Raw genomic sequence first — 27,510 nt, forward strand, 5'->3', positions numbered from 1 at the left:
AGGGAAGATCCATCAGGCCAAACCTGCTGCTCTGGCCTGACCAGGAAGCTAAAGTCCAGCCTGAACGCCAGAATTAGTTGCTTCCTCTTATCTTTTGCTGAGGAATCACACTGAGGTTAAAGCAGCTTTGGTCCCAGAGTCTTTGTTGATCTCCACAGGGAGAAAACAAGTCCCAAATATCCATGGTTCCTGAGACCGCAGCCCCTCCAGACCTCTGGGACATGGGGAAGCAGGCAGTGGAGGAGTGCACCAGGCCGATGGCTCACACCAGGGCAGCTCAGAGTGTAAACAAAGCCTGATGGAGGAGAAGGGTGCAGCATGCTGTGGGGTTTTCCGGAAAAGCAAATGACCTGCAGCACCAGGAGGACCAGTTGGGTCTGCATTGCAGCCCTCACACTAGCCCTTGTAGAAAGGAACAAGCTTATATGGTGGTCTGGGTCCCTGAGGTGTTCTCCAAGCCAATGAAAGTCAGAACTCAGGTGTTTCACTTGAACTGCAAAACTGTATGCCTCTTAAAATTTGTATGAGAAGTCCAGAGATTTACCTACTATCCACTGAAAGGCCTGAAATATCAAGCAATATAAAGATTATCTGTCAAAATAGCAGTACAGGCATACCTCATACAGCCATAGCACATCAGATGCTATATAGTTCCTTACGACCACCCAAATTGAAGGTCTGTGATGACTTCACACTGGGCAAATATGTTGACATTATTTTCAAACATGGTGTCTGTGTCACATTGATAATTCTCACAAATTTCAAATAGGTTTCTTCTTTTCCTTAATACGTCTACTTACTTAATAGGCTATAGTATAAAATCTAACTTTTATGTGCACTAGGAAACAAAAACTTTCTATGACTGCTTTATTGCTGTACTTTCTTTATTGCAGTGGTGTGGCTGGGGTCCGCAATGTCTCTGAGGTATGCCTGTATTATCAGATGTCTGACTCAGCAATGTGTTCGGCTGTTCTGGCTGTCCTAGAGCCAGGTACTTGTACCATGTAACTTATCTATATAAAATGTAACAGGTATATGAGCTAAAAATCTTTAAAGATTGCTTTTGAGGTAAGACTCAACACAAGACTGCTAAATGAAGCATAAACCTGACCAGAGTCTCATCTACTACCCCACAGACACACCTCTGAGGGCAGAGGGACTTGGCTGTCAGTTGTACAATCAGACTGTTGCATCCTGTGAGTAAATGAACGATAGTGCTTTACCACAACTGGTGTCCTGGATCATGTCAACAAATAATGGAACCCAGCTCTTTGCCAGGAAGGGCTTTGAGCCAGAGGAGGAAATGGCAGCATTTCAGACTTCTAAAGTCAGGTGCTTGTAAGTGACCAGAGACACACTTTCCATACAGCCGCCCTTCCAACAGACCAGCAAACTCAACAAGCACCAGTCACAGCTACTAATCTAGATTCCCTCCGCTTCCTCCAACACAATTTCTCGAGTAAGGGCTGCAACTGCTCCCAAGAACAAAACTAGAAGACTTTTATCCCCCTGCTCACCAACCCCCATCCCCCATCCCTCCCCTAGTCCCCACCTTCAGGGTGGCCCCTAGGCTCTGAATCTCCTCCCATTCCTCATCAGTGTGGAAGCCACCTAAACAGGCCATCAGCCCTGAGCCCTTTATGAACTGTGGATGAAAGGGCTCCGTTAGTCCAGGAAGGCTGGGCTTAGTGTTGAGGTGACTCCCTTCACCCCACAGGCCCAGCAGTCTTGTCCTTCAGCAGATGACCTATCAGTAGCCAGCTGAAAGGCACTTCTGATCTCTAGTCAGTTTTCCTCTCAACCGTTCTCTCTTCAGTTACATCCAGCTCAGTCAGGACACAAAAGCAAAGCTTTTGGGCGATTTGGGTGATGGTCGCTAAGTGAAGATAAAGAAGCACAAGATTTAGCAAATGATATTTAGCCACAATGCAATCTCAACACCACACAGCTGCCTTAAAGCATATCTACAGCTCCTTCAGGTACCCTGTGCCAGGTTTCACCCCAGCCCTCACTGTTCTGTCTCCCAGGCCCACCCAGACTCATGCATGTTCCCAGGTGGTTTTATTTTGGAGGCAATTATTCAATCCTAAATAAAAGCCTAGGTGAAAAGGCCCAAGTCAAAAACAAAAGAACAAGCCATGAGAAGCAGTCAGGGCAAGCCTCACAGCCTCCCGTAAATCACTAGAAGAAAGGCTACACCACCCCTGCACCCGAATGTGAAAGCAGGTGCATCCCCACACACAGAGCCTGTAAGAAAGAGACTAAACTGAAGCTCACCCAGCACGTTCCGGATGAAGCGTGGCCTCCGGGATGCTGGCAGGTAGACACCCAAGAGGTAGACAGGGACTCCAGAGAGGGCAATGCCAATGCCAATGAGGGAATTGATGGTGTCCTTACAGAGAGGTACGATCACCAGAAAGATGGAGCATAAGCAGAACACAATGGGGAAAAACAGGCTCAGCTGAAAAGAGGAGGGAGAGATAACTAGTTAAGGAGAGATGGGGAAACAGGACGTGGGCAAGCACCCACCCTGCCCACCTGCCCAGAGCTGCTGACCTTGAGGGGCCGGGGCCGCTCAGGTTCCTTCCAGCGAAGGTAGAGCTGTCCGGCAACAGAGAGGCCCACAAAGAACCAGTAGCTGAAGCTGAAGTAGTTGATGAGCAGGAACACATCCGCCACAGTGAGGTAGATGAGGGCCATGGTGCACTGTGGGAAGGTGGGGGAAAGCGGGCATCACTACCATCAGCCCAGCCTGGCAGGCTCTGCCACTCAGCAGTCAGCAACAGACCCACCAATGCTCTTTTGGCTTCACTAGATTCCCTCAGGTTATGTTCAGGGGTCCCCTGACATCAGAAAGGATTATCCTGCCCATTTAACCTTCAAGATGGCATTTCTCCTTCTGTTGGAGGCCTACATTCAGAGTAAACATTCCTTCTTACTGTAAACACTTCAGAATGAATGAAGTCAGACTCCTTTCAGGAGGAATTACCACAGTCCCTGTTCATGATATACTCAATCCATTTCCTCAACACAATTCTAAGGAATAGATTCTTCTTTGGTCTTCCTTATTTTATTACTCCACTTTCAGATGCCAATGAAGAAAATGCAAATACCATGGCTTGAGTCAGATGTTCTCTAGTCTTTAAGCTGATATCTTTTCTCTTTAGCACTTTAAAGAAGTCCTTGACAGCAGATTTTCCCAACTCATTTTCAACTTTTTTTTAAAATCTTTTGATCTCTTGACAGCTACTTTCATGTGTATTAACTATGGATCTAAGTAAAATTAAATTCTTAACAACTTCAATCTTTTCTCCATTTATCAGGATGTTTATTGCTTGAGTGGTGAAGATTTTTACTTCTTTTGAACTATAATTCATACTAAAAGGTATACTTTTTATCTTGTTCAGTAAATGATGATGATAAATATTTAAGGGACATACATCAGTACCTGGTACGTATTAAGCACTTTAAACATTAGTGTGATGTGAGAGACCTTGAAAATTGACTTTTCTATCCACTGTATTAGCCCGTTGGGGACACGGTCTCCAGCTAACTGTGGATATATGGTCTTACATATCATGAAGGGCTGTGGAACCAATATAAGAGAGCCCCTTCCACACTATGAGAGATGGTGGTAGAGATAGCGTGAAGAGACTGTGTCACTGTTGTGGAGAGACTGTGGCAAGATATAATCAGAGGAACCCTAGAGATGGAGCCACCATTAAAGTTTTGCTTGCTGGGTGACTGAGGAAATGAGAGGTGTATTTGTGCTACTGAACTGAATACAGACTTCCACTTGCTAAGTGAGAAGCTATTTGAACTAACTGAGGAATTGTGCCTTGTTAATCTGGTTTGAGACTGCTGGATTAAACCTGGATTTGCCTCCCCTACTCACCAACCTATATGCCTAATAAAACCCATAACTGTGAATAAAGGCCGAGTCAGGCTGCGATGAACTCTGGACCCAATGATTGGTACAAATATGTGCAGGAGCATGTGGGATGGCATGTCTGCCCATGGGGTTATTTGTATGTTGTTGTTGTTATGTGCTGTGAAGTTGCTTGCGACTCATAACCACCCTTATGTACAACAGCCCTGAAACCTGCGCTATCCTGTACTAACCTTACTGTCTCTGATACACCTACTCTCATTCCCTCAACTCACTGAATCAATCCATATCATTGAGGGTCTTCATCTCTTGTGCCATCTCTCCACCCTTTCAACCATAATGTCCCTCTCCAAGGATTGGTTCTTCCTTGCAACATGTGCAAAGCAAGTCAGATGAAGCATCAGAATCCTAGCCTACAAGGAGCAGCCTGGTTTCACCCTCTCTAGGACGAAACTGTTTGTTCTCCCAGCAGTGCATGGTATATTCAATACTCTTCTCCAGCACCACAGCTCAAAGGCATTAGTTTTCTTTGTATCGTCTCTAGTCATTGTCCAGCTTTCTGATGCATAGCAAACAACTGCGAAGACTATGGCCTGGATCAGGCACACTTTCGTCTCAAGACTGACGTTACTGCTCTTCAGGACTCTGGAGAGGTTCCTGACAGCAGACTTCCCCAATGCAATTCATCTTTTGATTTCCTGGCTGCTGATACAAAGAGTGTTGATTGTGAAGCTAAGAAAATTTAAGCTGATACTACGGATATTATCCATGGGAAAGTTCCCTTTTATGAAGCAGCCACCCCCATGTTACATCTGCTCTTTTTATAATTAGCTATTATCATTTGTATATGATAAAATGTAGGGGGATATGATTAAATAAACATGATTACAACTGGCTCGCCAATTGAGAAATAATTGAAGTGAATCTTCACCTCACTACTTAAATAAATAAAAGCACAAATGCTTTATGAACCCAAAATTTAAATATAAGACATTTTTCAGGATAACTATTAAACCATAAAACATTTTTGTGCCAAATGGAAAAAGATAATCTTGTTTAAGATTCTGTCTGTGAAGTACACTCATTATTTCCCTATTTTGTGTTGAACCACACTTTACTACCATTTAGCCATAAAATTGTCAAAAAAAATGAAAATAAATATATTTAAATCGGTATGAATGGGGGCCTTAGCAGTTGGTCTACAACTGCTTGACTTTTTTAAGCATACTTTTTTAAGGAGAAGCCACTGAGAGAAAATACAATTAAACCTTATAAGTTCATCTTTATATTCTTTTTTCCCCCACCCTCATCTTTATATTCTTTTGTAGCGCCTGTCTTCTAAAATATGACTATGTTTTGCTTCTATCACTATTTTTTAAGGAAAAAGGAATAAACAGAGGTGGCCTACAAAGAATGTGAGGAAGCTGGTGTAGGCCCTGCATAAAAGCATCCCGTTAGTAAGCATGAGCCCTGAGCAGATTGCGTCTCCACACTCCCCAGCAAGCTTACATTGAACAGTAAAGCAGGGATGGGTGTGAAACGTTTAATATGGATCATGGACAGAAGATCCGGGAGATGGCCCTCACGGGAGCCTACAAAGAACAACCTGAAACAAAAAAAGAAACATATCAGCAGGATCCTTCTCCTCAGCCATTTAGCCACTCAAACAAACTAGGCTCAGACAACCCCTCCCCACCACCTCCCCCCCAAAAAGCAGGGACGGTCTCTCAGGAGCACCCCATGTCTGCTGCATGCTCACCCTCACAGCTGTAGACACCTCACCATTAACCAGGAGTGCTCCACTCCAATTTCACCCACTGAGATCCCAACCACCTTCAGTTATAGAGCACACAAGACCAACTTCGCAACATAAAACCCAAACCAAACCCACTACCATTAAGCTGGTCTAACTCACAATGACCCTCTACTGCACTCCTGAGACTGTAAATCTTTATAGAAGAAGGTCTTTCTCCCACCAAGCACAGGTGGATTTTAACTGCCAATCTTAATGGCTCGCAGTCTAAAACATTATGCACCAAGGCATCAGAGCTCTAACACAAGAGCTTTTCCAGGAAGGGCAGTCAGACTTTTGGCGCCCTCCACAGATTATCCTGCAAACCACTGGCAGGCGAGAAGCCAGGGTAAGGAAGTAAAGACTATCTATCCATCTATCTTCCTCTCTGTACCTCAAGAGCTTTGTTGAGTGCAACAATGAATGAATGGAAATCCAAACTCTCTGTATATTTTCATTAAAATTAATAATTAAAAAAATTGAGATAAAAAGTTAAAAAAAAGAGCTTTGCTGACTGGAAAATAAGACTAATGGACAAACAAAACCAGGGTTGTCAGCAGCATATGGGATACAAAGCACTCAGCAGGCTTGAGGACAGGCTGAAGGCACAAAAAGCTTTTTAGAGATGATCATATCTGAACTGGGGAGAATAACTTGAGTTTGCCAGAAAGTGAGTGATGGGGAAACAGCATGTGTAAAAAAGGCTGGGAGAAGTGAAAGACACTGTCTCTTTAAAGGTGGGTCCTGGAGAGCTGGCAGTACCAGGACAGTGTATAAGCGTGAAAAAGAACGTGCGTACAGGAGCAAACTGAAGTCAAAACAATGAGAGCGAACTGTGATTTTCAGAAACAGGAGAGCTCTGGTGACACTGCCCGTATGTTGGATTGCTAACTTAAAGGCCATGTCTCTATATGGTAAAAAGATTGGCAATCTCCAGTTGCAAAATTGAAGGGTCTGAATTAATTGGGGGGGAGCCTAGAGGAAGAACCTACAAGGAATCTCCACCCCTACAAAAGTCACTTCTGCCTGCCTTCCCCTTCCCTAAATATAAGCATGCACAACCAACACACAAACGCTTGCAAAAAGGCAAGCATGTGGATATGAACACATATACACTCACACCATCACCATATGCCCAGGACAGGGTGAAAGAAAAAGGGCTTCATGGACTCATCTAAAGCCCCAGGGAATTAACTTCACAGGTGATGCAGAGACACAGTACCTCGATGAAGCAAAGATAGATGCATTGAGGCCTCCAAAGCAGGACAGAGCCACAGCAATGGGGATAGTCCAGCTGAACATGCCAAATGCGTGGTCAGCAAACGTCTGGAGACAGAGCAAATAAGGGGCACTTAAAGGAGGACAGTCTCACAAGCTTCCTACGTCTGTGCTTCCGGAACTGTGAAGTGGTCCACCCTCTGCCCAAGACAGAGAGGCTAGACCGACTATTCAGGGGACTAAGGATCAAGTAACGAGTGAATGAGGCCCCCAGAGACTCACCACAGCCACCGCATCACTGTCAAGGACATCTGAGATGCTCAGCACTGTGTAGTAAGCCACATTGGTCAGAATGTAGATGAGCGTCACAACTGGCATAGAAATCCCAATGGCCAGGGGCAAATTTCTGTCAGAACAAGACAAGATGGCCTAAAACAACCTCCCTTGGGAGCCAAAGTTCATCCCATCTCCACTGGCATTTCTGTGACATTTAGGCTGAGGGTAAGTATGGGTCTCATGTCTCTGGGATCATTCTTCTGAGCAAAAGAGAAACCTCTCTCTGTGAAGAGCCTCACCACAGTCTAATCCCCTGGGAAGGAGAAAGGAGTCATGTCCTCACAAGATAGTGGACCAGGTTGCCCAGAAAAAGATTTTGGTTCCCCTGGCTGTAGGCTAAGCACCACAGACTAAGTTCCTAACAGCTCAGCTCCAGGTGGTCTCTTGCTGACCACTGAGGGAGCTCTCCTGTAGGAAAGGCCCTGGAGCGCCTCCAGTAGGACCATGAGAAGCCAAGGGCTTCCCACCTCACTCACTCCCGTCTTGGCTAGAGGAGGGTGGGAGGACATGAAGGGAAGAGGGTAAGTGTGTACCCATTATCAGCAGGAGTTGCAGCTAAATTGGGGAGCAAATGTAATCCCGCCTTTACCTTTCTGGGTTTTTGATTTCTTCTGTTACAAAATTAAGGGTATCCCAACCTGAATATGAGAAGAGGGCGGAGTAGAGGGCAAGAGAGAGATTTCCTACATCCCAGGAAGAACCCTCAAAGGCATGCTGAAAGTGCTCAGAGTGTCCTGTAAGGGAAAAGGTGGGTGGGGGGGGTGTTCAGAGACCAGGATGTAGAGGAAAAGGGGAGGGGAAGAATGAGGAAAGGAGGAGGATAGGGCAGAATAATAGAAGAACAGGAAAACAAGGGCAAGAGGAAGAAAAAAAAGAGAAACATAATTTAATACCAAAAGCAACAACTACCACCAGTACCCTTCCCTCTGCCGTCTCCCACCCTAATAACCCCCTCAGGAAAGTTCATATTCCTTCCCTAAAACTAGACAATCTGGGGAGGAGAGGTGAAGAAGGCATCTACTGACTCTGATGTAACAACACTTTTTCCAAGGCCTGGAAAAAAGTTCCCATTCCAACAAGGACCCGCTCAGCATGCAAGTTTGGGGTTGGTGGTTTAGAGAACCAGTGTGATTAAGTGAGCCTTCACCAAAGACACCTCCTCAGGGCTTCTCCAGGGGTGCAGGAGATCATAGCAAGTCTGGAACCCTTACTGCCAAACTCCTCTCACCCAAGAATACATACTAAGTGTTCTAAAGCCAACATGCAGGAAGGACTAGGCCTCATAATATTTTAGTATTTTGCTGAGAGCTGGCTTTGGGAAGGAATGCTGAAAAAGAACAAGTCAAAATGAAGAAAAAAGGCTGTAAGATAACTGTCCTTCCACTCCCAACACACAGCCTCACCCTTTTCAAGGAAAACCAAGTCTTCCTTTTCCTTGTCTGGTGACAGAAGACTGAAAAGAAGTCCAAGACAGAGCTCACTCCTTCCCCAATAATTGACTATTTTTATGACTCAAGCTTCAAGTGCTCCTCTGGCTGGCTTCCTGCAATGTTCTCAGCCTCCACAAGGAAAAATCAGCCCTGAGGGAGAAGCCCTGGCTCATGTCCACCTTGCCAAGCCAGCCTAGCCCCTGAAGACCAGGAACAGGCTCTTGCATCACTGATACACTTTAACATACACAGAGAAAGTTCTAAGCGGCAAAGCTAACAGAGTTCACATGTCCTCCTTAGGACCTTCTGGTAGAATTCACCCTCCTTCCTACCTCGGCCCTTCTTACCCTGGCACAGCTTAACAAGGCCCATGACAATGATGGCAATGAGGGCTAGGACCTTGGCATAAGTGAAGGCATCCTGCACACGTGTGCCCCACTTCACATATGCACAGTTCACAAATGTCAGCAGACCTAGAAGAAAAACCACAGGGAGATCTTAAGGTTACCGGAAGGCTTGAGCTGAGTGAGAACTTTAAAAAAAAACACAAAAAAAACAACAATCCAAAACTTATTTCATTGGCATCAAGTTGGAAGTGACTCATAGCTGCCCCTCCAGTGTGTTTTCAGAGGCTGTAAATCACATGGGAGGTGACTGTCCTTTCTCCTGAACGAGTGCCTTTGGGTATAGATTTGTATTACTGCCCTTTCTGCCTAAGGCAAAATGACCAATAGAAAAGTGAGAACCAGAAAAAAAAAAAACCAAACAAAAAAAAAACCCACCACAGAAAAACTACCAAATGGGGTTACCCCAAACTCCTCCAGCTAAAAAATACTCCTTAGTGTCCCAGCACTCTTGGACTCAGCTCCATAGATTATCTGATCCTTCCAATTCCTGGTGTCACATGCATGCCCTATGCTGTTATTAAGTGCCATCAAGTCATAATCACCCTATGAACAACAGATGGAAATCTTGTGTTATCCTGCTCTACTCTTACAATCTCTGCCCTGAGTAAGCCCACTGTTGTCATCACAATGTCAATCTGTCTCAACGAGGGTCTTCCTCTCTTTTAACGACCCTCTACCTTTCCAAACACATCTCTTCCCAAGGTCTGTCCCTCCTGACAACAAGCCCAAAGTCTCGCCATCTTTGTCTCTAAAGAGCACTGTGGCTGCACTTCATCAAGACAGATTTGTCTGTTCTTTTGGTATCTTCACTACTCACCAAAACCACAATCCAAAGGCCTCAATTCTTCTCCCAACTTCCTTATTCATTGTCCAAGTTTCACATGCAGGTAAACAACTGAAAATACCATGCTTCTGTTGCACTTTAATCTTTAAAGTGATATCCTTACTTAAAAGCCTAATGCTCAAAGTAGTTGGCTGTGGTGTTTGTTGTTGTTTTCTTCCTTAACTAGTTAAGATTTATTAAAATACTATCTTGTTTACTTCAGGGTTTTTTTTTATTTATTTATGTTTTAAAGATTACCTCATAGTTTCTCAGCATTAGTTTCAGGGGTTCATCCACAAGTATCTGAAATTCTGTTCTGCCCAAAATAGGTATTTTTATTTACTCCTGGTAGGTGAGAGAACGTATGCAACTAAACACACACCACTTCAACCACTTCTACGTGGCCAGTTCAATGGCACTGATTACATTCTTCAAGGTGTACAACCATTCTCACTTTGGTTTTCTGAGTTCCTACTCCCTCATTATCATAAACTCAGCCAAGTTCAAGGGCTGATGGTCTAGAAAACCAAGGTGATTAAAATAGGTTCCATCAAAGGCACAACAGAACTTCCCCATGGACTCAGCTCCACTGTGAACACAAAGGCTGCTCCTCTCTGGCAGTCCAAATGGACCAGCTAAACTCAACAGGTTAGCTATGAGTTATTTCTAAGCATTGAGTTGAGTGTGAGCTGGCAGATGAAGAAACTGAATCTTAGACAAGTTAAATAACATGCCTAAGTTCCCTTGGACCTCACTGAGTCTATTCTCATTGCCATTCCTATCCATTGCCATTCCTATCCAAACTTCACAACTGTTGAAGAGATTCCCTAAGAAGTTAGTCTACTTGAACCCTCTCTAGGATCACACCAGCACTGTTGATTTTACACACTAGTAGTTTACACACTTGAGTGACTGAAGGTTGAGTCACAGATTCCTGCAGTGTCCCTGCTAAATAAGGCCAGCTCTGACTTCTGGAGAGGACATGAGAGCAACATGCAAGGAATTCTAGGGCAGAAGGGAACACAGTGACCCCATAAAGCACTGTTCCTACCTAGCCTTCCCCAAACAGAATTTTTATGTAAACTTCAAATGTTATTACAAAAATCATCTAACAGCGGAAAATTTCAGTAAATAGAATTTAGTTATGTAATTAGAAATTTGTTATTTAAGATTCATTTTTATTTTATTATATCTCATAATATTTGTGTGCATATATGTGTTTGACTGGTGTCACCTTGATTTGTGTTCAGTTTTAGGGTTTTGTTTTTTATTTTAATTGGGGGGTGGGGAGAGGGGTAGGTTTGTCTCAACTTCATCCTGTATATAAAACTATATGATGTACAAGTAAATGTACTTGAATACAGCTTGTAAAATTTTTTAGATGACAGAAGCTCTTTGTAATTGAAATAATGCACATATACGTGGACTCTTTAATTTTTCTGAAGACCAGTGTCCTCTATATATTACAAAGCTGCTCTAGTTGTACGCGACTTTTCTTCTCTAAAAAGTATATGACCTGAAGGATCTGCTCCCTTGTTATTTCTTTGATTTTAAAAGATTAAAAGTTATTTATGTTGCTTTTATAAGATGAAGTGCTACAAACTGGGAAAAGATTTTAGGAGGTGTGTTAAATATCAAAGAAAATCGGAAGAGTGGCTCCAGCTTTCAAATCAGAGTAGATTCAAATCACAGAAAGAGAAAGCTCATCCTTAAAATGGCATGCCTTTAGGACTGCAGCACAGCTTCTTACCACTAGAGCTCCAGTAATTGTCAAAATTAAACTTTCCTCCCCTCAGTGAAGAGGTGCAACTTGGGGCCGGCTTACATAAATAAATTCTTGTGGCTAGACAGCCTGTCGTGTTCCAAAAAATTTTCATTCAATGTTCTGACAATTGAGAGAAGTGCTTTCTAGTTAATTATACAAGGTAAGGGCTGAGAGACAATGGTCAAGAGAAGTAGCACAAAGGAATCCATGCTACAGGCAGCTCTTCCCAGGGACATACTCTGTTGATCAAGTAGGGATTATCAAGTTAATAGTCACCAGCAGTCCATAAACCCCTATGCAATACAATAAGCACACTTGAGGTGCCTGATAGCCCCTCCTCTCCCCACCATAGCTGACTGAGCTATGTGGTGGGCAGGATGAGCCAATTAGAGTCTCCAGGAATAGGCAATGAGGACAGATACCAAGAGATTGATCCTAACAGTAGCAAGCAACAGACTCAAAAGTCACACAGTAAGTCAAAGCCGAGCCCAAGGTATAATAGAACAAGCAGTACTGTAAGCAGAGGAAGGAAGCAGGGTTACTGAGAGAGGCAGAAGTGAGGACGTGTGCAGTCTGTGAGAAACAGACTGACAGGAAGAAGACTCAGAAACACATATGAAGAGAGAGGCAGAAGAGTAAAAGACGAGACACAAAGAAAAGAGGTCAGGGAGAGAGAAAGACAGGGAGATCAAGACAAGGAGACAGAAGAAAGGGATGAAAAGAGAGAAAGACAACAAAATTAACAGTCCCATGGAAAAAGAGATGCTGTTTTACAGTTTCTTGGTTTTAGGACCAAGATGTAGCTGCAAGACGATGAAGAAACGCTAATACACTCCTCATCCCTTACTGTGGACACTTCTCACTTCTGTCCTTTCCCCTTTCTTCTGTTCTTTTCTGTTTCGCCCATGGCTTGTACCTTTCTGCACAGAGTATTTCAAATTGTGGGAATGCAATGAATTTGTGCTAATGAATAAGTGAAGTCCCCATTGAACACCTTCCCAAAGACCAGTTGAAAAGAATACAGAAGCACGTAGTCAATACGAGGGAAAATAATAAAGGTCTAGAGAATATTCTTTTATTCTTTGACTGACTTACAATGTCCTTCTTTTTTAACTAAAAAGAAAATTTATTAATAAAAATTTACAGCAAGAAGAAAAAAAAAATTACAGCCAGAAAGTAAGCTCATCACCAGGATGAGGCAAGTGAGTTATCTATCTAGTGCCTAACTTTTAAGGAGCCATGCTCAGAAAACCACTGTTGTTGTTAAGTCGCAGGGGACTCACAGCAACCCTATGAAGGAGAGTCCTCGACACTTGGGTGCCTTTCATCCTCTCTCCAGGTTCACAGGGTTTCCGGAGGCAAGCTATTATGGAAGTGGATGCCACTCCTCCTTCCAAGCTAGTGCCTAACTATTAAGGAGCCATGCTCAGAAAACCACTGTTAACCTCCTTAAAGACTTGAGCCACAGGCATCTCACTTGCCTCACCCAACTGTCAGTCTTGCCAGAGAGTTCTGAGAATTGTCAACCAAACAGAAGCCAAGGCTCCTGCTTGTTTTCCTGATTCTAATTAAGAAACAACTCTTTACTATTATCTGATCTCTAGGTCTCTTTTCCTTTCTAGAATTTCTAGATTTCACATGCAAGGAAGAGTTTACTGAAGATTATCCAAAAACGACTGGAACAGCACATCAACAGAGAACCACCAGAAGTCCAGGCTGGGTTTAGAAGGGGTCATGGTACTAGAGATATTGTAGTTGATGTTAGATGGATCTTGGCTGAAAGCAGGGAATACCAGAGGAATGTCTATCTGTGTTTCATTGACTATGCAAAGGCATTTGACTGTGTAGATCATAACAAACTATGGCTGACTCTGAGAAGAATGGGAATCCCAGAACACTTGATCGTTCTAATGTGAAACTTATACTTGGACCAGGAGGCAGTCGTCAGAACAGAGCAAGGGAACACTGCATGGTTCAAAATTGGGAAGGGCGTACACCAGGGATGCATCCTATCTCCATACCTTTTCAACTTATATGCAGAACAGATTATCCGGGAGGCTGGGCTCTAGGAGGAGAAATGTGGGGTCAAGATTGGTGGACGATTCATCAACAATCTGTGTTATGCAGATGACACAACCCTGCTTGCTGAAACTGAAGAGGACCTGAAGCGCCTGCTGCAGAGTGTCAAGGACTGCAGCCTACAATATGGATTGAGGCTCAATGTCAAGAAGACAAAGATTCTCACCACTGGACCAAATGGCAGCATCAGGATGGATGGCAAAGAGATTGAGATTGTACACAGCTTTAGTTTGCTTGGCTCCAGAGTCAACAGTCTTGGCACCAGCAGCCAGGAAATTAAAAGGTGCATTGCAATGGGAAAGTCTGCTGTTAGGGACCTCTCCAAAGTGCTGAAGAGCAATGGTGTCTCTTTGGAGACTAAGGTGTGTCTGATACAGGTCATGGTCTTCGCAATCACCTGTTATGCATCAGAGAATTGGACAATGACCAAGGAGGATAGAATTTATGCCTTTGAGCTGCGGTGCTGGAGAAGAGTATTGAGAATACCATGGACTGCTAGGAAAACAAACAGATTTGTCCTGGAAAGGGTTAAACCGGGTGGCTCCTTGGAGGCAAGGATTCTGAGGCTCCGTCTAACATACTTTGGACATGTTGTGAGGAGAGACCGGTCCTTAGAGAGGGACATCATGCTTGGGAGGGTGGAGGGACAGCGCAGGAGAGGAAGGCCCTCTATGAGGTGGATTGATTCAGTGATTGGGATAATTGGGATGGGAGTGTCAGAGACAGTGCGATTGGCACAGGACAGAGCGGAGTTTAGGCCTGTTGTACATAGGGTCGCTATGAGTCGCAGGCGACTCGACAGCACATAACAACAACAACAACCTAGCTCACCACAGGCTCTATCAGGACTTGAACAGAAGGCAACAAGGCTGCACCCTGAGATGAGGTTTTCAGAGTCAATGATACTATTGTTAGATGCCATCAAGTCTGTGATAGCTCACAGCAACCCTTGGTACAACAGAAGGAAACACCACTGGTCCTGTGTCATCCTCACCACCAGTGCCTGCGCTTAGCTCACTATTGCAACCACTGCGTCAATCCACCTTCTTGAAGGCTCTCTTCTTTGTTGCTGACCCTCTCTATTCACGGTGGTTTTTCTCCAGGAACTGATAACATATCCAAAGTACATGAGACAAAGTCTTGTCATCCTTGTCTTGTACTTCTTCTAAAACAAATTTTATTTATTTGTTCATTTTTCCAAGTACAATTAGCCCCTTAACAAACTCTCCACTTATCATGATGTTGTTTACTGGTCTAGTTTTGAGGATTTTGTTCTCTTTATGTTGAGGTATAATCCTGAAGTCTTTGATCTTCACCAGTAACTTCAAATCTCTGCACTATCAGTAAGCTTTTGGCATCTGTCTGTGGTTAACAAATCTTCCTCCAATTCTGATGCTGTATTTTTCTTCATATAATCCAACTGCTTGGATTACTCAACACACAGATTAAAAAACCATGGTCAAAGGCTACAAGTCGGATGTACATTTTTTCTGATTTTAAACCACATTAATACCCTTTGCTGTTTGAATGACTGCCTCCCACTCTATATATAGATTCTATAAGAACAAATTTAAGTTTTCTGGAATTCCTATCTTTGCAGTATCATCTATAATCCTTTTTATGTCCTACACAGTTAAATACCTTTATGTAGTCTATAAAATTGAAAAATGAAGAAATTCTAAGACTACATCCTTTAATGTAGATTGCATCTCAACATCCAGGAAATAAAAATTCTTATAATTAGACCAGTAAGGGAAAAAATGATAGATGCAAAAAAGACTGAAGTTGTTGCAACAATGAATATTTAAAAAAAAAAAATGAACTGGCGGAGAGGGAAGAAAACGCAATAATAAATGAATAAAAATCCAACTTTTCTGTAAACTTTTGTTAAAATTACAATTTTTTTTAAAAGAATGAAGTTGCCAAGGATTTACTTTTTCTTGAATCCACAATCAACATCCATTAAAGTAGCAGTTAAGAAACAAAAATACATTTTGTACTGGGAAAATAAGTTAGTTAGTACATTTGGAAAGTGCTAAAGAGCAAGAATGTCAGTTTGAAGACTAAGGTGCACCTGACCCAAGTCATGGTATTTTCAATGATTTCTTTTGCATCTGAAAGTTGGATAAAGACTCCAAAGACCACAGAAGAACTGATGATACCTTTGAATTGTGGTACAGATGGAGAATACTGAATATACATAGCCTGCCAAAAGAACAATCAATTTTGTCTTAGAGGAAGTACAACCAGGAGACTTCTTTTCCTCCCACTTTCATTTTAAAAATATGGAACGCTCATGAATTTGCATGTCATCCTTGCCCAAGGGCCAAGCTAATCTTCTCTGTATCGTTCCAATTTTAGTATATGCACTGCCGAAGCAGGATACTTAAAAGCAAGTAGAGTGAAACAAATTTTACCTCATGTACTTTATAGACATGTTGTCAAGAAGTGCTAGTTCTTTGAAAAAGACATCATGCTGGGGAAAGTGAAGAGTCAGAAAAAAGCAGCAGACCCCCAATGAGACAGACTGACAAAAGTGATTGCAACAATGGCCTTGAGCACTGAGAAGGTCACAGGGTAAAATGAGTTCATATGGTCACTATGAGTCATAGTTGGTTTAATGGCACCTGACAACAAAGAGGATCCAGGAAACTCTTTTTTGGTTGGGAAAGCACCGGTTAGCCATCCCCAAGCAGATCTTTTTCTGGTCTCAGCCTCTAGCCCTGCTCAGGCAAGTTTTACAAAGTTCTTTTAAAAAGTGGCTTACTCTACCAATACACCTCGGCCCAAACATGTTTTGATTTCTCTCTAATTTCTTGGGTCATTGAGTCCAGGTTCACTGATACGTGTCCACTCTACCAGCAATCTCCTCTGCCTGGTAGTAGAGAGGGACCTATTTTTTCTGAGTCCAGGAGGATGGTAAAACTGGCCAATACCTTCATTAGGCTTTCATACACCTTGTTTACAAGGTTCCACCCCTACAGGGATTCCAGGTACATTATCTTCATTCTTAGCAGGTTATCCAATTCCCTTGTATAGCCTTAATGTATTCACATAGTCCAATCTGGTCATTTTGTGGGAGTCACAAAGATGATAGCTAGAAAGGCTGTTTAAGCAATTCAGTGCACCACAACAGGTAAACATCTTTATGGTATTGTCTGTTCTGCTTTCAGACAAGATCCATTAGATTCAAACAAATGTTTTCTACAAGATCTCAGGAAGTAGGTGCGAAGGGAGGGATGTGCCTTTTTCTTTCCTTCCTGCCCTTTACAATACAGAGCATGGCGAGAGCTTGAGTTGCCAGCCCTCCTGGACTTCAGCCACATGCAGAAGGTCAGCAGAACAATTACGACCAAAGGAAACAAACTACCTGGCTCCTGAAAGAATTCCTACTATCATCTTACCATCACCACAGAACATCATCCTACTAGGTCAGTAGAACAATGAAGTCGGCAGAACAATTAAGACAGAAGAACCACGTGGTTCCTGAAAAAATTCTTGCATCATCCTACCGGAACCACATTTCCTACCGTTAGCATGCTTGAGGGGTGGAGGTTGTATTTTTGTCTTGTTTTGTTTGTGGTTGCTTTTGCATACATCTCACAGCAATCCCGGATAAAACACATGTCCTCTGACAGAACAGACCTGAACCTGCACTTCTCATATGATCTCTTGCTGATGAGGAGTTAGCCTGGCAATGTGAAGGTGAAGCCCCACAATACTGACAGTCACGGCTTCCTTTTCCTACAGGAACCGAGGAGGGGAGGAAAACCTTTCAGTTCTTCTCCCCAACAGGCTGGGTGATGCTAAAGGGCATTTAAGGACAGAGAAGTATAATCCTAAATAAAACAAAACAAGAAAGAGAGAAAGGAAACAACAAGTCTCTCAGGAGGGAAAGACTCTACAATAGTCTAGGGGAGGAGGTAATGTCAGCTCTAAGAGTCAATTCAGGCTCAAGTTAGCCATTTTGTGAAAAGTACACTACGTTCCACAGGGTTTTCCAGAATGTGGGATTCTGGAAGTAGATTGCCAGATCTGTTTTCCAAGGTGCCTCTGAGTGGGTTCAAACCACTAACTTTTAAGCTAACTATCTATATAACCTCGGGGAGGTAAACTCTTCCAGAGATTCTGTAATCAGCTGACACTTCCTGGAATACATCTGAATCCGTAATGTACATTCCTTTTAAAGTCTTCTAGTTTTTAACTCCATGCCTATATAGTCTTATTCTTGTTATCAAAGCATTCAAACTAATACAGGGCCAGGCTTTGAACCAATACAAAATAGTCCAGCTATGGCCTATGAAAACAAGGGAATCAAATGCATTGTACAACCAGGACTCTCGCTATTGCATTTTGAGCTGCTCTGCTCAAAAAACAGTGGCCCACTGCTTAGTTCTTAGACTGCCTGTAAATTGTGGTGTTGAAGAAAAACATTTAATATTATCACACACTGTCAAAAGAACACACAAACCTGTCTTGGAGAAAATCGAACTAGGATATTCCTTAGAAGCAAAATGCTGAAGCGTCACCTCACATGCTTTGGGCACGTTGTCAGGAACCACCAGTCCTTGGGAAAGTAGGGTCAGCACAATGAGATGGACTAACACACTGACTTCAACAATAGGGCAAGATTTCAATGTGCTGCTCAGAGTCGCTATGAATTGCAGCTGGCTCGACAAAATCTAACAATAAATAGGGGGAGATTACCCATCTTCCCCCTGTGGAGTAACGAGTAGAGAGTCAAACCACTGAACTTTTAGTTCTCAGCCTGACACATTACATACTATGCTACCAGGGTTATTTAATGATTAGCTTAAACCAAAATAATGAAATCTATTTTAAATCAAAGCGACCCTTCTTCAGGTTTCTGAAGCTGTAATTTTTTTTAAGGCTTTAAATCTTTTTTTTTATTTTGTGTGAGTGTACCGTCAAATCAGATCTGACTGGTACAGGAGGATATTGCGCCTCCTTCTCCGGCAGAGCATCTGGTGGATTCGAACCGTGTTCCTCTGGGATTGCAGTGCAGCTTCTTGCCACAAGGCCACCAGAGCTCCCCCAAGGCTTTAAACCTTAAAAGAAGATTTTTTTTTTCTCTCATAGAACCACTGATGGATTCTAACCCCTGGTTAGCAGCACAACACATAATACATGACACCAACAGAGCTTCTTAATGATTAGCTAAGAGGGCTTAAAATCCCTGCCCCCACAGCCCTAAAAAAAAGCTGCCTAGATCTCCTGGCAATTTACGTGGGCCTGGGGTATGGGGCAGCCTAAAATTTAAGCCAGAATCGAAAATTCTAACACTTTCAGAGACGTAAGACTAACTTATTTCTTGTCCTGAATCAGAACCTACTTACAGCTGACCCTCCACTGGGTTCCAAAGCTGTTATCACAGGGCAGGAAACAGTCCATCCTTCTCCCTTAGAGCTACCTGCAGATTCAAATCACGAGAGAGAAGCCACCTTTGGGTAAGGAGTGCAACTTGTGCCAGACTGCACCATCAGAGATGAAGATGGAAACACAAATGAGCAGTTATTCTTCACAGTAATCTTTTCAGGTAATATAGATAATTCCTCCTTGTCTTACAAGTAGGAATACTACTGCTTCTTCAAGATCAAGAGCTAATAAATGGTGAAACTGGGTTCAAATCAGTGTAAAACCAGAGCCTGTGATCTTAACCACTAAGCAGCACTGCCTGGAAACTACTTCCATGTCCCCAAATCACATCTGTTAGATTATTTGATGAGAAAGAGAAACATAAATTTAAAAAGCAGGATTGCAAACACAAGGCCTATGATCTCAAGGGTACTTTTAAAAAAAAAAAACAAAAAACCCAAATATGAGAAAACATTTCACCCAGATAGTAAAAATTGGGTTTTCTGGGAGATAAAATCACATATGATCAGGGGCTGTGAAGGAGTCCCAGCAACATTTGTCTTTAGCAAATTCCATAAAGGTAGGAAGCCTAGTGTCCTGTACAATCCTTAATCCAAGGTACCCTCAGTCTATTTTTAACACTGAATACACTATATGCACTGCCAAAGCTTTTGCAAGCAGAGCTACAGAAAGAAGAGAGTATAATCAAGTGCCTCTGGCAGCACAGTGCTAAGGAGCACAGGGAATTCCGGGCCACTCCTCAGCTGGAACACAGCCCTACAAGGCAGGGTAAACGCACAGCAATCTTCTGCCCTTTTTAGGGATTTCACACATAATTCTTCTTTACCACTTCACAATATATATAAAAAAATGAAATAAAAAAGAGATCAGCTGGCATAACAGGGGTTCTAGCCTCAGAACCTCGGAATGTTCTGAGGACAAAAGTTGCCAGAGAATTTCTTCACACCCCTTGAGTCAGCGCATGTGGTAGGAGCCACCTTACTCTCACATGCTGCAGACAGAGCTTGTTTACAAAGTCAGTGTAAAGAAATTCAAAACACTAATGGAAAAAAGTCCATACTGGTGCAGTGCCTGCTGCTTCGAATAGGCTGCAGAAAGCAGCATGGGCAGGAAGAAGGGAATCCTGTGGGCCTTACACATATCTTGGAACAGACTCCCACAGTTCATAGAAGCCTGTTTCCTCACTGATGTTTTTAAAGTGGCTTAAGATAAAATGACAGAAAGCAAAACATTTAGTTAGTTCTTTCTGAGAAACAGAATAAAAGCCCTAGTGATACTGCCTCTGATCAAAACACCTGACAGGAAAATACAAGACACGCAGCAACCTGTCACACAGCCAGGAGGGCAGAACTCCAGGCAGAAGGAAGGCGAGGCACCAAAAGCCAGGAAGAGATTCAACATTCTCCCATTCCCATCCCTTCCTCTTTCTTATCTGTCAGATCAAATAGGTTTGGTGAAGGCAATTCCTCAAGGCAAAATGTCCCTCCTGTACCAGTCAGATCCGATCTGATGGTACACACACAAAAAATAAAAAAAAAAAAGAAAGGCAAAAATGTCCCCAGCCCATCCTCACCAACACAGAAACAGAAAACATGCTAATATGGAAACCCCACGCCCCAAAACATACTCTCCAATTCAGCTCCCAAACTTACATATGCAAGCAGCAGCGATGAGCCGGCTGGCCGCATACGGGGTGTTACAGGTGGGGAAAGAAGGCTGGGTGATGTAGTTGGCGAAGGTGATGGCAATGATGGCCTGGCTGGTGGGCTCGACAATAAGCAGCGAGGCCCACAGACGAATGAAAGCGATGAAGCCCCCAAAGGCCTCCAGAATGTAAGCATAGCTGGCCCCAGACTTTGTGATGGTGGTCCCCAGTTCTGCATAGCAGAGGGCACCAATGACAGAGAAGAGCCCACCGATTGCCCACACCACCAGCGACAACCCATAGGAGGTAGTGTACACCAGCACGCCCTTGGGAGAGACAAAGATGCCTGAGCCGATCATGTTGCCCACCACCAAGCTGATCCCATTCAGCAGGGTGATCTCCTTCTTTAGCTGCATCGTCTCCGAGGGTTTGCGAGGTGGCGTCCTGGCATCTTCCATGTTATGCTGGCTGGCCTCAGAGATGAGGCGGTAGTCGGGCATGGAGCTCCCCAGCTCCCCGGCTTCCATGGTAAAATGGTTACTGCACACCTGTGTTTACTGCGACCTGGGAAAGAATACACACACATCAGTTTTGGTGATAAGGCTTTGTGTGAGACTTGTGAAACAGGAAGATTTTTCAGAACACCCTATGCCATGCTGCCCATGTCCTGTGGGTATGTAGGAAGAATGCACAGCCCTAAATACAATGGGCTCCAGTCGCCATCGCAGGCTACAGGGAAACAGAAATAAGCACACCCTCCTCCCGAGGAAGGCACAGTGAGAACTCACGCGTAGCACCATCACCACGGCCAGTGTAGAGGCACCAGCTTATCACCCACATTAAGCTGGCAATTAGGTTTGTCCCAAAGCACCAATTATTCCTGAGATGTAAGGTTTCAAAACCACACTGGCCATGCAGGGAAGATCCGGATCCCTGCACCGCTAGTCAGCCTGACAGACTACCTGCCATCCGCATCAGAGGACCTTGCTCACTCACCTCCACTCAAGCATGCACAGAAACACCACCACTGTGGAAGAGATGAAGGATAGGGCCCTCGGGAAGGGACACACCCGTGCACCACTGTGTCCGCTTTCCGCACTGCTGATTCCTTACCTAGCACCTTTCTTCCCTCCAGAGTTCCCAAAACAGAAGAATTACATAAGAAGATGAAATGGAAAAGCATATCCAGGGGCAGCTTAACCTGGGCTTATCTGCTTTCCTCCTCAGCGTGCCCCTCACTGCAGTCTAGGGCTGCAGGGAGATTCCCTAGGAACAGGACAGAAGGTTCTTGCCACGCAATAAGACCCATAAAGTTTCTCTTATGTACAGATCTGTAACAAAAAGCATCCTACAGAGATATCTATCATATACACAACACCCCTCCATCACCTCTGGATTACATAGGGCCAGTCCCAAACCTCAAGGAATTTAGATATCACATCAGTCTACACAGAAGGCCCCAGAATCTGTCCAAGCACCTTGCTGACCCTGCAGCATGGCCTTTTCCCTTCCTTCAACTCCTGAGTCAATCTTGCTTCAAATCTCCCAATCTCAGCTCATGATCTAGGGAAAAAAGGCATCTAGTCAGTCAACTGATTCTCACCCAAGAATTAGTCCTTTAAAGTCACAATTAAGAACAGGACAAATCAAATATAACATCTTCCCAGAAGCCCTCACATGGTCAACAAAGATGGATGTGCTGGGAACTTACCTCCTGGAGCTCGGAAGAAGAGGGCACCATAATCATTCAAGATTATGTAGTTCCCAAAGAAACTTCCAGTATCTGCAGACTAACCTGGCCCAGTCTCCTTCTAGGTCTGGACCTGAGCCCACGTGGGAAAAACCATTCTAAGGCCCTAGCACAGCTTCCCCCATGCCCAGGAGTTGATCCAGACCACCAGCTGCCTCTGGGCTTCACAGCAACACCACTTTCCACTGCTGGCACCATGCCATCCAGGTAGTCCTATGCAAGCATGTGAGAACATGTTTGTTTTCACGTGCTGGTCAGAAGAGGCCAGGAATCCATGGCAACAGAGGGAAAGCATCAAACGGCTGGCAGCCTGGATTTTCACATGAAAGTCAGGTGCAGTGACCTACGTTGCCTCCCCCCACCTCCCAACCCCCACCAAGTTAGCACAGAAACAAGTAGGGAATGGTTAAGGACACCTCCTTTACCCAACACAACTAAGGTAAATGAGGATTCTTCCTCTTCATTCAATGACATCATGTAATTGCCACTGGAGGCTATTCTTTAGCTAATGTAATTGAAGCATCTACTTTTTTTTTCTAAACACCAATGGACAAAGTTGTAATGTGACCCCAACAGCTCCCCAGGGGCAAACGGCTAAGTCTCAGGCTGACAGGGCCACACAACTCCAAGGTCAATGCTTACCTTCTCTCTATACCTGAACTTCACCTCACAGACCTCAAAAAAGTCTACAATGTGCCAGGCTCTGTGCCAAGGACACAGCAGTGAACAAGACTGGTAGGGATGATGCCCTCATAGAATACACAATCAGGCAGAATGGGAGCATAGAATCTAGAGGGACCTAAAACTCGAAGTCCATGCTCAGAGCATAGAATCGACCAGCCTGCTGTACCTCACTCCTCTCAAAACTCCAGTTCTCCCAGGAGTAAAGGAGCAAACAATAACATTTTCAAACAGCTTCTCACAAAAAAAAAAATCAGACAATATAAAGTCTCCTATAATAGATGAAGCCTTAAATAAATATTTCACACATCTTTAACAGAGCTGTCTCAACAGGAATTTGTCTCAAATACAAAGTCTGGAAGCAAAGAAGAATAGGAATGAAGAAGAGTAGTAAGATTACTGGATAATAAAATGTATCCTAAACAGGGATATCTTTGATTTCTACCTTACATCTAGGATGTAGAAACTGTAAAGACCATCAATCTCATACCAATGAGAAGAAAAATCCTAATATTCTAAAACATTATCATTTTTCTTGATGGCATCAGAGAGTTGATGTTACAGAGTGATCAATTAGATTAAAATTTAAGGAAAGACTGGCAGACATGTTCAAGGAGAAATGCAAGTTCTGGCTCACATGTGGCAGGAGGAGAAATATGGGACAGCCACAGAAGCAGGTATAAGAATTCAGATACAATTTTTAAACGACTAGAGGTCAAATGAGGGAGCAAGGAGTCAGAGGCACTGGGAGGCTCATGGTCACAGATCTCAGAGGGGACTCATAGGAAACACTGAGGGCAAGGCTGGAGGAGACCAGAGCAAGTTCTTAGTAGTGCTGGTCTGGACTGGAAAAGGAGTCACTGCCAAGGGGGGAGGGCAGGATACAAAGCACCACCTGGTCAGTCTCCTCTAAGAATTTAAATCTTAATCCTCTGAGGAAAATGCAGCCAACTTAGTTACTCTCCAAGAGACTAAGACAGAGTTTAAAAAAAACAAGACTGAATAACCTTTTACCTCTAAAGGAGGGGTAGGAAATAAAGACTAAAACTATTAGAGGTATCCCATTTCTGGGGGGAGGAGCAAACTCACCAAGAAACATCCATCTGTCACTCTTTGTAAACAGGAGACCTGAAACTCCTGATCCAAGAGGCTGAACCTTGAGAACAGAAGACACCCCTGCCCCTCACCACCAGGTTTGCAAGCACCAAGTAACAAGAAGCCACAATGGTAATAAATAGCACTAAAGAATACACAGGTATATAAAGAAGGCCTAAGGCTCAGAGTAGATCATCAAATAAAACACTGAGAAAAATCCTCCTTCCAGTAAACCAACCCTAAGCCAAGGAAACACTAGAGGAATCTGAAGCCAATGATATACCCTATGTAACCACAGCAGCACCAAAACCTAAACCCAGTTCACTGCCCAATTAACTCAAACTCTCACACTAACAGCATCACTTACCCATTCACTAATTGCTGTTGAGTTGACTCATAGATGAGTCTCCAGAGGCTTTTCAGAGGTTAGAATTCACACTGCAGATTACTCATCTTTCTCCTGTGAAGCAGCTAGCTGGTGGATCCAAACAAGTAGGAAGAACCATCTCAGGGTGAGTAGTGCAACTCCCAACAGACCACCAGCCACCAGAACTCCCTAGAGAAAAAATACTGGCCTATGTTCACAAAAATAACACGACTGTATCAGAACTCCATCATTTCTGTACATTGTATGTGTGGGCAGTTTAGTTATGAAAATACCTTATTCATGTGTCTATTATCTTATATGTATTAAGGCTAGCAATCAATAAGAAATTGTAAAAAAACACCCACAAAAGAAAAATAAACTACTAGCAAAAAAACAACCAATAGGACAGACTTTAGAGATAACCCAAATACTAGAACTGTCAGAAAGGGAGTCTAAAATAACTATGATTAATATATTTACAGTGTTCAGTATAAAAGGTGGATAGCTGATAGAAATAAATGTAGAATTTTATCAAAGAAAAAAATTGAGGAATCCCTAATCTGTAGCATAAATAGACTATCAAATGTAACTGAAAATATAGTCAGAAGATCAACTAGATGATTTAGACCACAGACTACAGCTTCATTTCAATAACAAGAAAACAAAAATTGTCCTAACTGGACTAGTAGACAGCATCATTATCAATGAACAGACTGATTCAGGCCCTGGCATCCAACACCTGGACAATGAATGAATAAGGATGACAGAGAAAGAATTGATGCCTTTGAGCTGTGGTGTTGGAGAAAAGCACTGATCATCCCATGGATGGCCAAGAAAACAAATAGATTGGTCTTGGAAAGGGTGCAGCCGGAGTGCTCTTCAGAGGCAAAAATGATGAGGCTTTGCCTCACATACTTTGGACATATTGCCAGCAGGTGCAATTCCTTGGAGAGGGACATGATGTTGGGAAGGGTGGAGGGTCGGTGAAGGAGAGGAAGACTGTCAACCAGGTGGACTGACAAGGTGACTGTTGCAATAGGCTCTTGTGTGTTAGGAAGTGTGAGGATGGCGCAGGACAGAACTAGATTCAGACCTTTTGTTCACAGGGTCACTATGAGTCGTACTCGATTCAATGGCACCTAACAACAACATAATGCAAAAAGAAGGAATAAAAAGCATAGTTAAGGAACTCCTAAATGTAGAGGAAATCAAGGTATGATGTCAGAAACCTTAAAAGTTGGCTTTTTTCTGGCAATTATGATTACGTTAGCCCCCATGAGTGGGGAGGCGGCAGACAGTCTTTCAAATAATCAAGAGAAATATAAGAGTTTTTTACACTGTGAGGTACCCTGGGTGACAGTGGGGCAGAAAGGGTGGAGACTTCACTGATGTGAAGAGACTGTGGCAAGTGCAACTCGAGGAATCCTGCATTAATCCGACAGTTAAAAGGTTTGCTCGCCAGATGACTGAAGGGAAAACTGACTTATAACTGATCTGAGATAAAGCTTGTTGGATTGAGAAGAATCACAGGCTTCTTGCATCTGCGCTGCTGAACCCAACTGTCACTAATTGAGGAACTATGCCTTGTTAACCTGGCTTGGAACTGTCAGACTAAACCTGGACTTGTACTGTGTGATAGTCTCGGTTTCTCTCACTCTCCAACCTATTTCCCTAATAAACTCCACAACTGTGAGTAAAGACTGTTGAGTCAACAACAAATTAATAAACCAAATGATAGGTGCAGAAGCACGTGGGTTGACATGTCAGACCAAGCAGCTATTTGTTTGGGACTATGGATATTATTGATGGGGACAGTTCTCCTTTATGAAGCAGGCAGAAGCCAGACATGCATTTAATTAGTCACAACAGTATCTACATACATGGAGAAGGAGAAAGCAGTCCATACTCACTTGAGATATAAAGAACGTTTATCTTTCCACACCCAGTGCTTGAGGTACACACAGATCTACAGACCCTCTACAGCAGTAGGACAAAAACCACCGATTCAAGAGCCCAAGATTAAGCCACTACATCCAGTTCCAGAGTCTGGTATCTTGATGGATCATCAAAAATTTACCAGTACCATTGTTTTGGGGGACATCAAGGTCAACAATGTTCCAAAATCTACTTTGGTAAATAGACTGAGGTCTTAAAAACTTGGAGTAGCCACCTAAGGTGCAAATATTGGTCTCTCCCTAATCAGAACAAAGAGGGAAGAAAACCAAAGCTGCACTGAAATCACTAGTCCCAAAGACAAATGGACATATATGGGTGAACGAACCACAAACATCTCACCTCCCCTGACCCTGAGACCAGAATTAGAGGTACAACTGCAGACCACTCTAAAAGGCATCACAATAGTCGGTTCTGGACAGAGTGGGAGATAATGTGGAACAAAACTAAGAGACATAAAAAATCCAAGCTTACCAGCCAGTGAGACTATGGTTCATCTTTCAAACCTAGAATAAAACTCAACTGGCTCAACTTTCAGCGAAAAAATAGCCCAGGACTTTAAGGTGATCAATAAAAAACAACACAAAGTAACACCACTTTAACTCACTCCTTAAAATAACCAACAAAAAGAGCAGCATTTGCCCAAAGATAAATTCCTAAAGGCACGAAAGACAAGTCAGAAAGATTACCAGAAATGAAAATGACAGGGAAGAAGCAGAAAAAGAGTGATTACAGTGGAGTTACTTTAATTAATTTTCTAAAATATATATAAATTGTTGACTAAAAACCAATTTCCCTGTAAACTTTGATTCAAACCAGGACTTTAAAAAACCCCAAAAGCAACTAATAACAATATCAACCAGATTACCTTCCAAGTTTTGTC

At 43.2% G+C, this 27,510-nt stretch overlaps 1 protein-coding gene across 1 annotated transcript; it reads right to left on the reverse strand.

Moving 5' to 3' along the window:
- Nucleotides 1-1,781: 1,781 nt before the first annotated feature.
- SLC7A6 (solute carrier family 7 (amino acid transporter light chain, y+L system), member 6) lies at nucleotides 1,782-21,308 on the reverse strand. The gene is made up of 9 exons (XM_006878666.1): nucleotides 20,789-21,308; nucleotides 9,013-9,138; nucleotides 7,825-7,969; nucleotides 7,182-7,305; nucleotides 6,904-7,007; nucleotides 5,399-5,495; nucleotides 2,557-2,706; nucleotides 2,278-2,461; nucleotides 1,782-1,876 (listed from the first exon to the last, which is right to left on the reverse strand). Exons 1-9 carry the CDS (start codon nucleotides 21,306-21,308, stop codon nucleotides 1,782-1,784), a joined length of 1,545 nt encoding a protein of 514 aa, XP_006878728.1.
- Nucleotides 21,309-27,510: the final 6,202 nt, after the last annotated feature.

Source organism: Elephantulus edwardii, unplaced genomic scaffold, assembly GCF_000299155.1.
Source record: "Elephantulus edwardii isolate Elephantulus edwardi_28Jun2011 unplaced genomic scaffold, EleEdw1.0 scaffold00001, whole genome shotgun sequence".
Lineage (NCBI taxonomy): Eukaryota > Metazoa > Chordata > Mammalia > Macroscelidea > Macroscelididae > Elephantulus > Elephantulus edwardii.

Coding starts and splice junctions, on each gene's coding strand:
- SLC7A6 (XM_006878666.1), bottom strand. CDS start 21,308: ATGGAAGCCGGGGAGCTGGGGAGCTCCATGCCCGACTACCGCCTCATC. Junction 2,462..2,556: donor AGCGGCCCCGGCCCCTCAAG/GTCAGCAGCTCT, acceptor TCCTCTTTTCAG/CTGAGCCTGTTTTTCCCCAT. Junction 1,877..2,277: donor CTTCATCCGGAACGTGCTGG/GTGAGCTTCAGT, acceptor ATCTTCACTTAG/CGACCATCACCCAAATCGCC.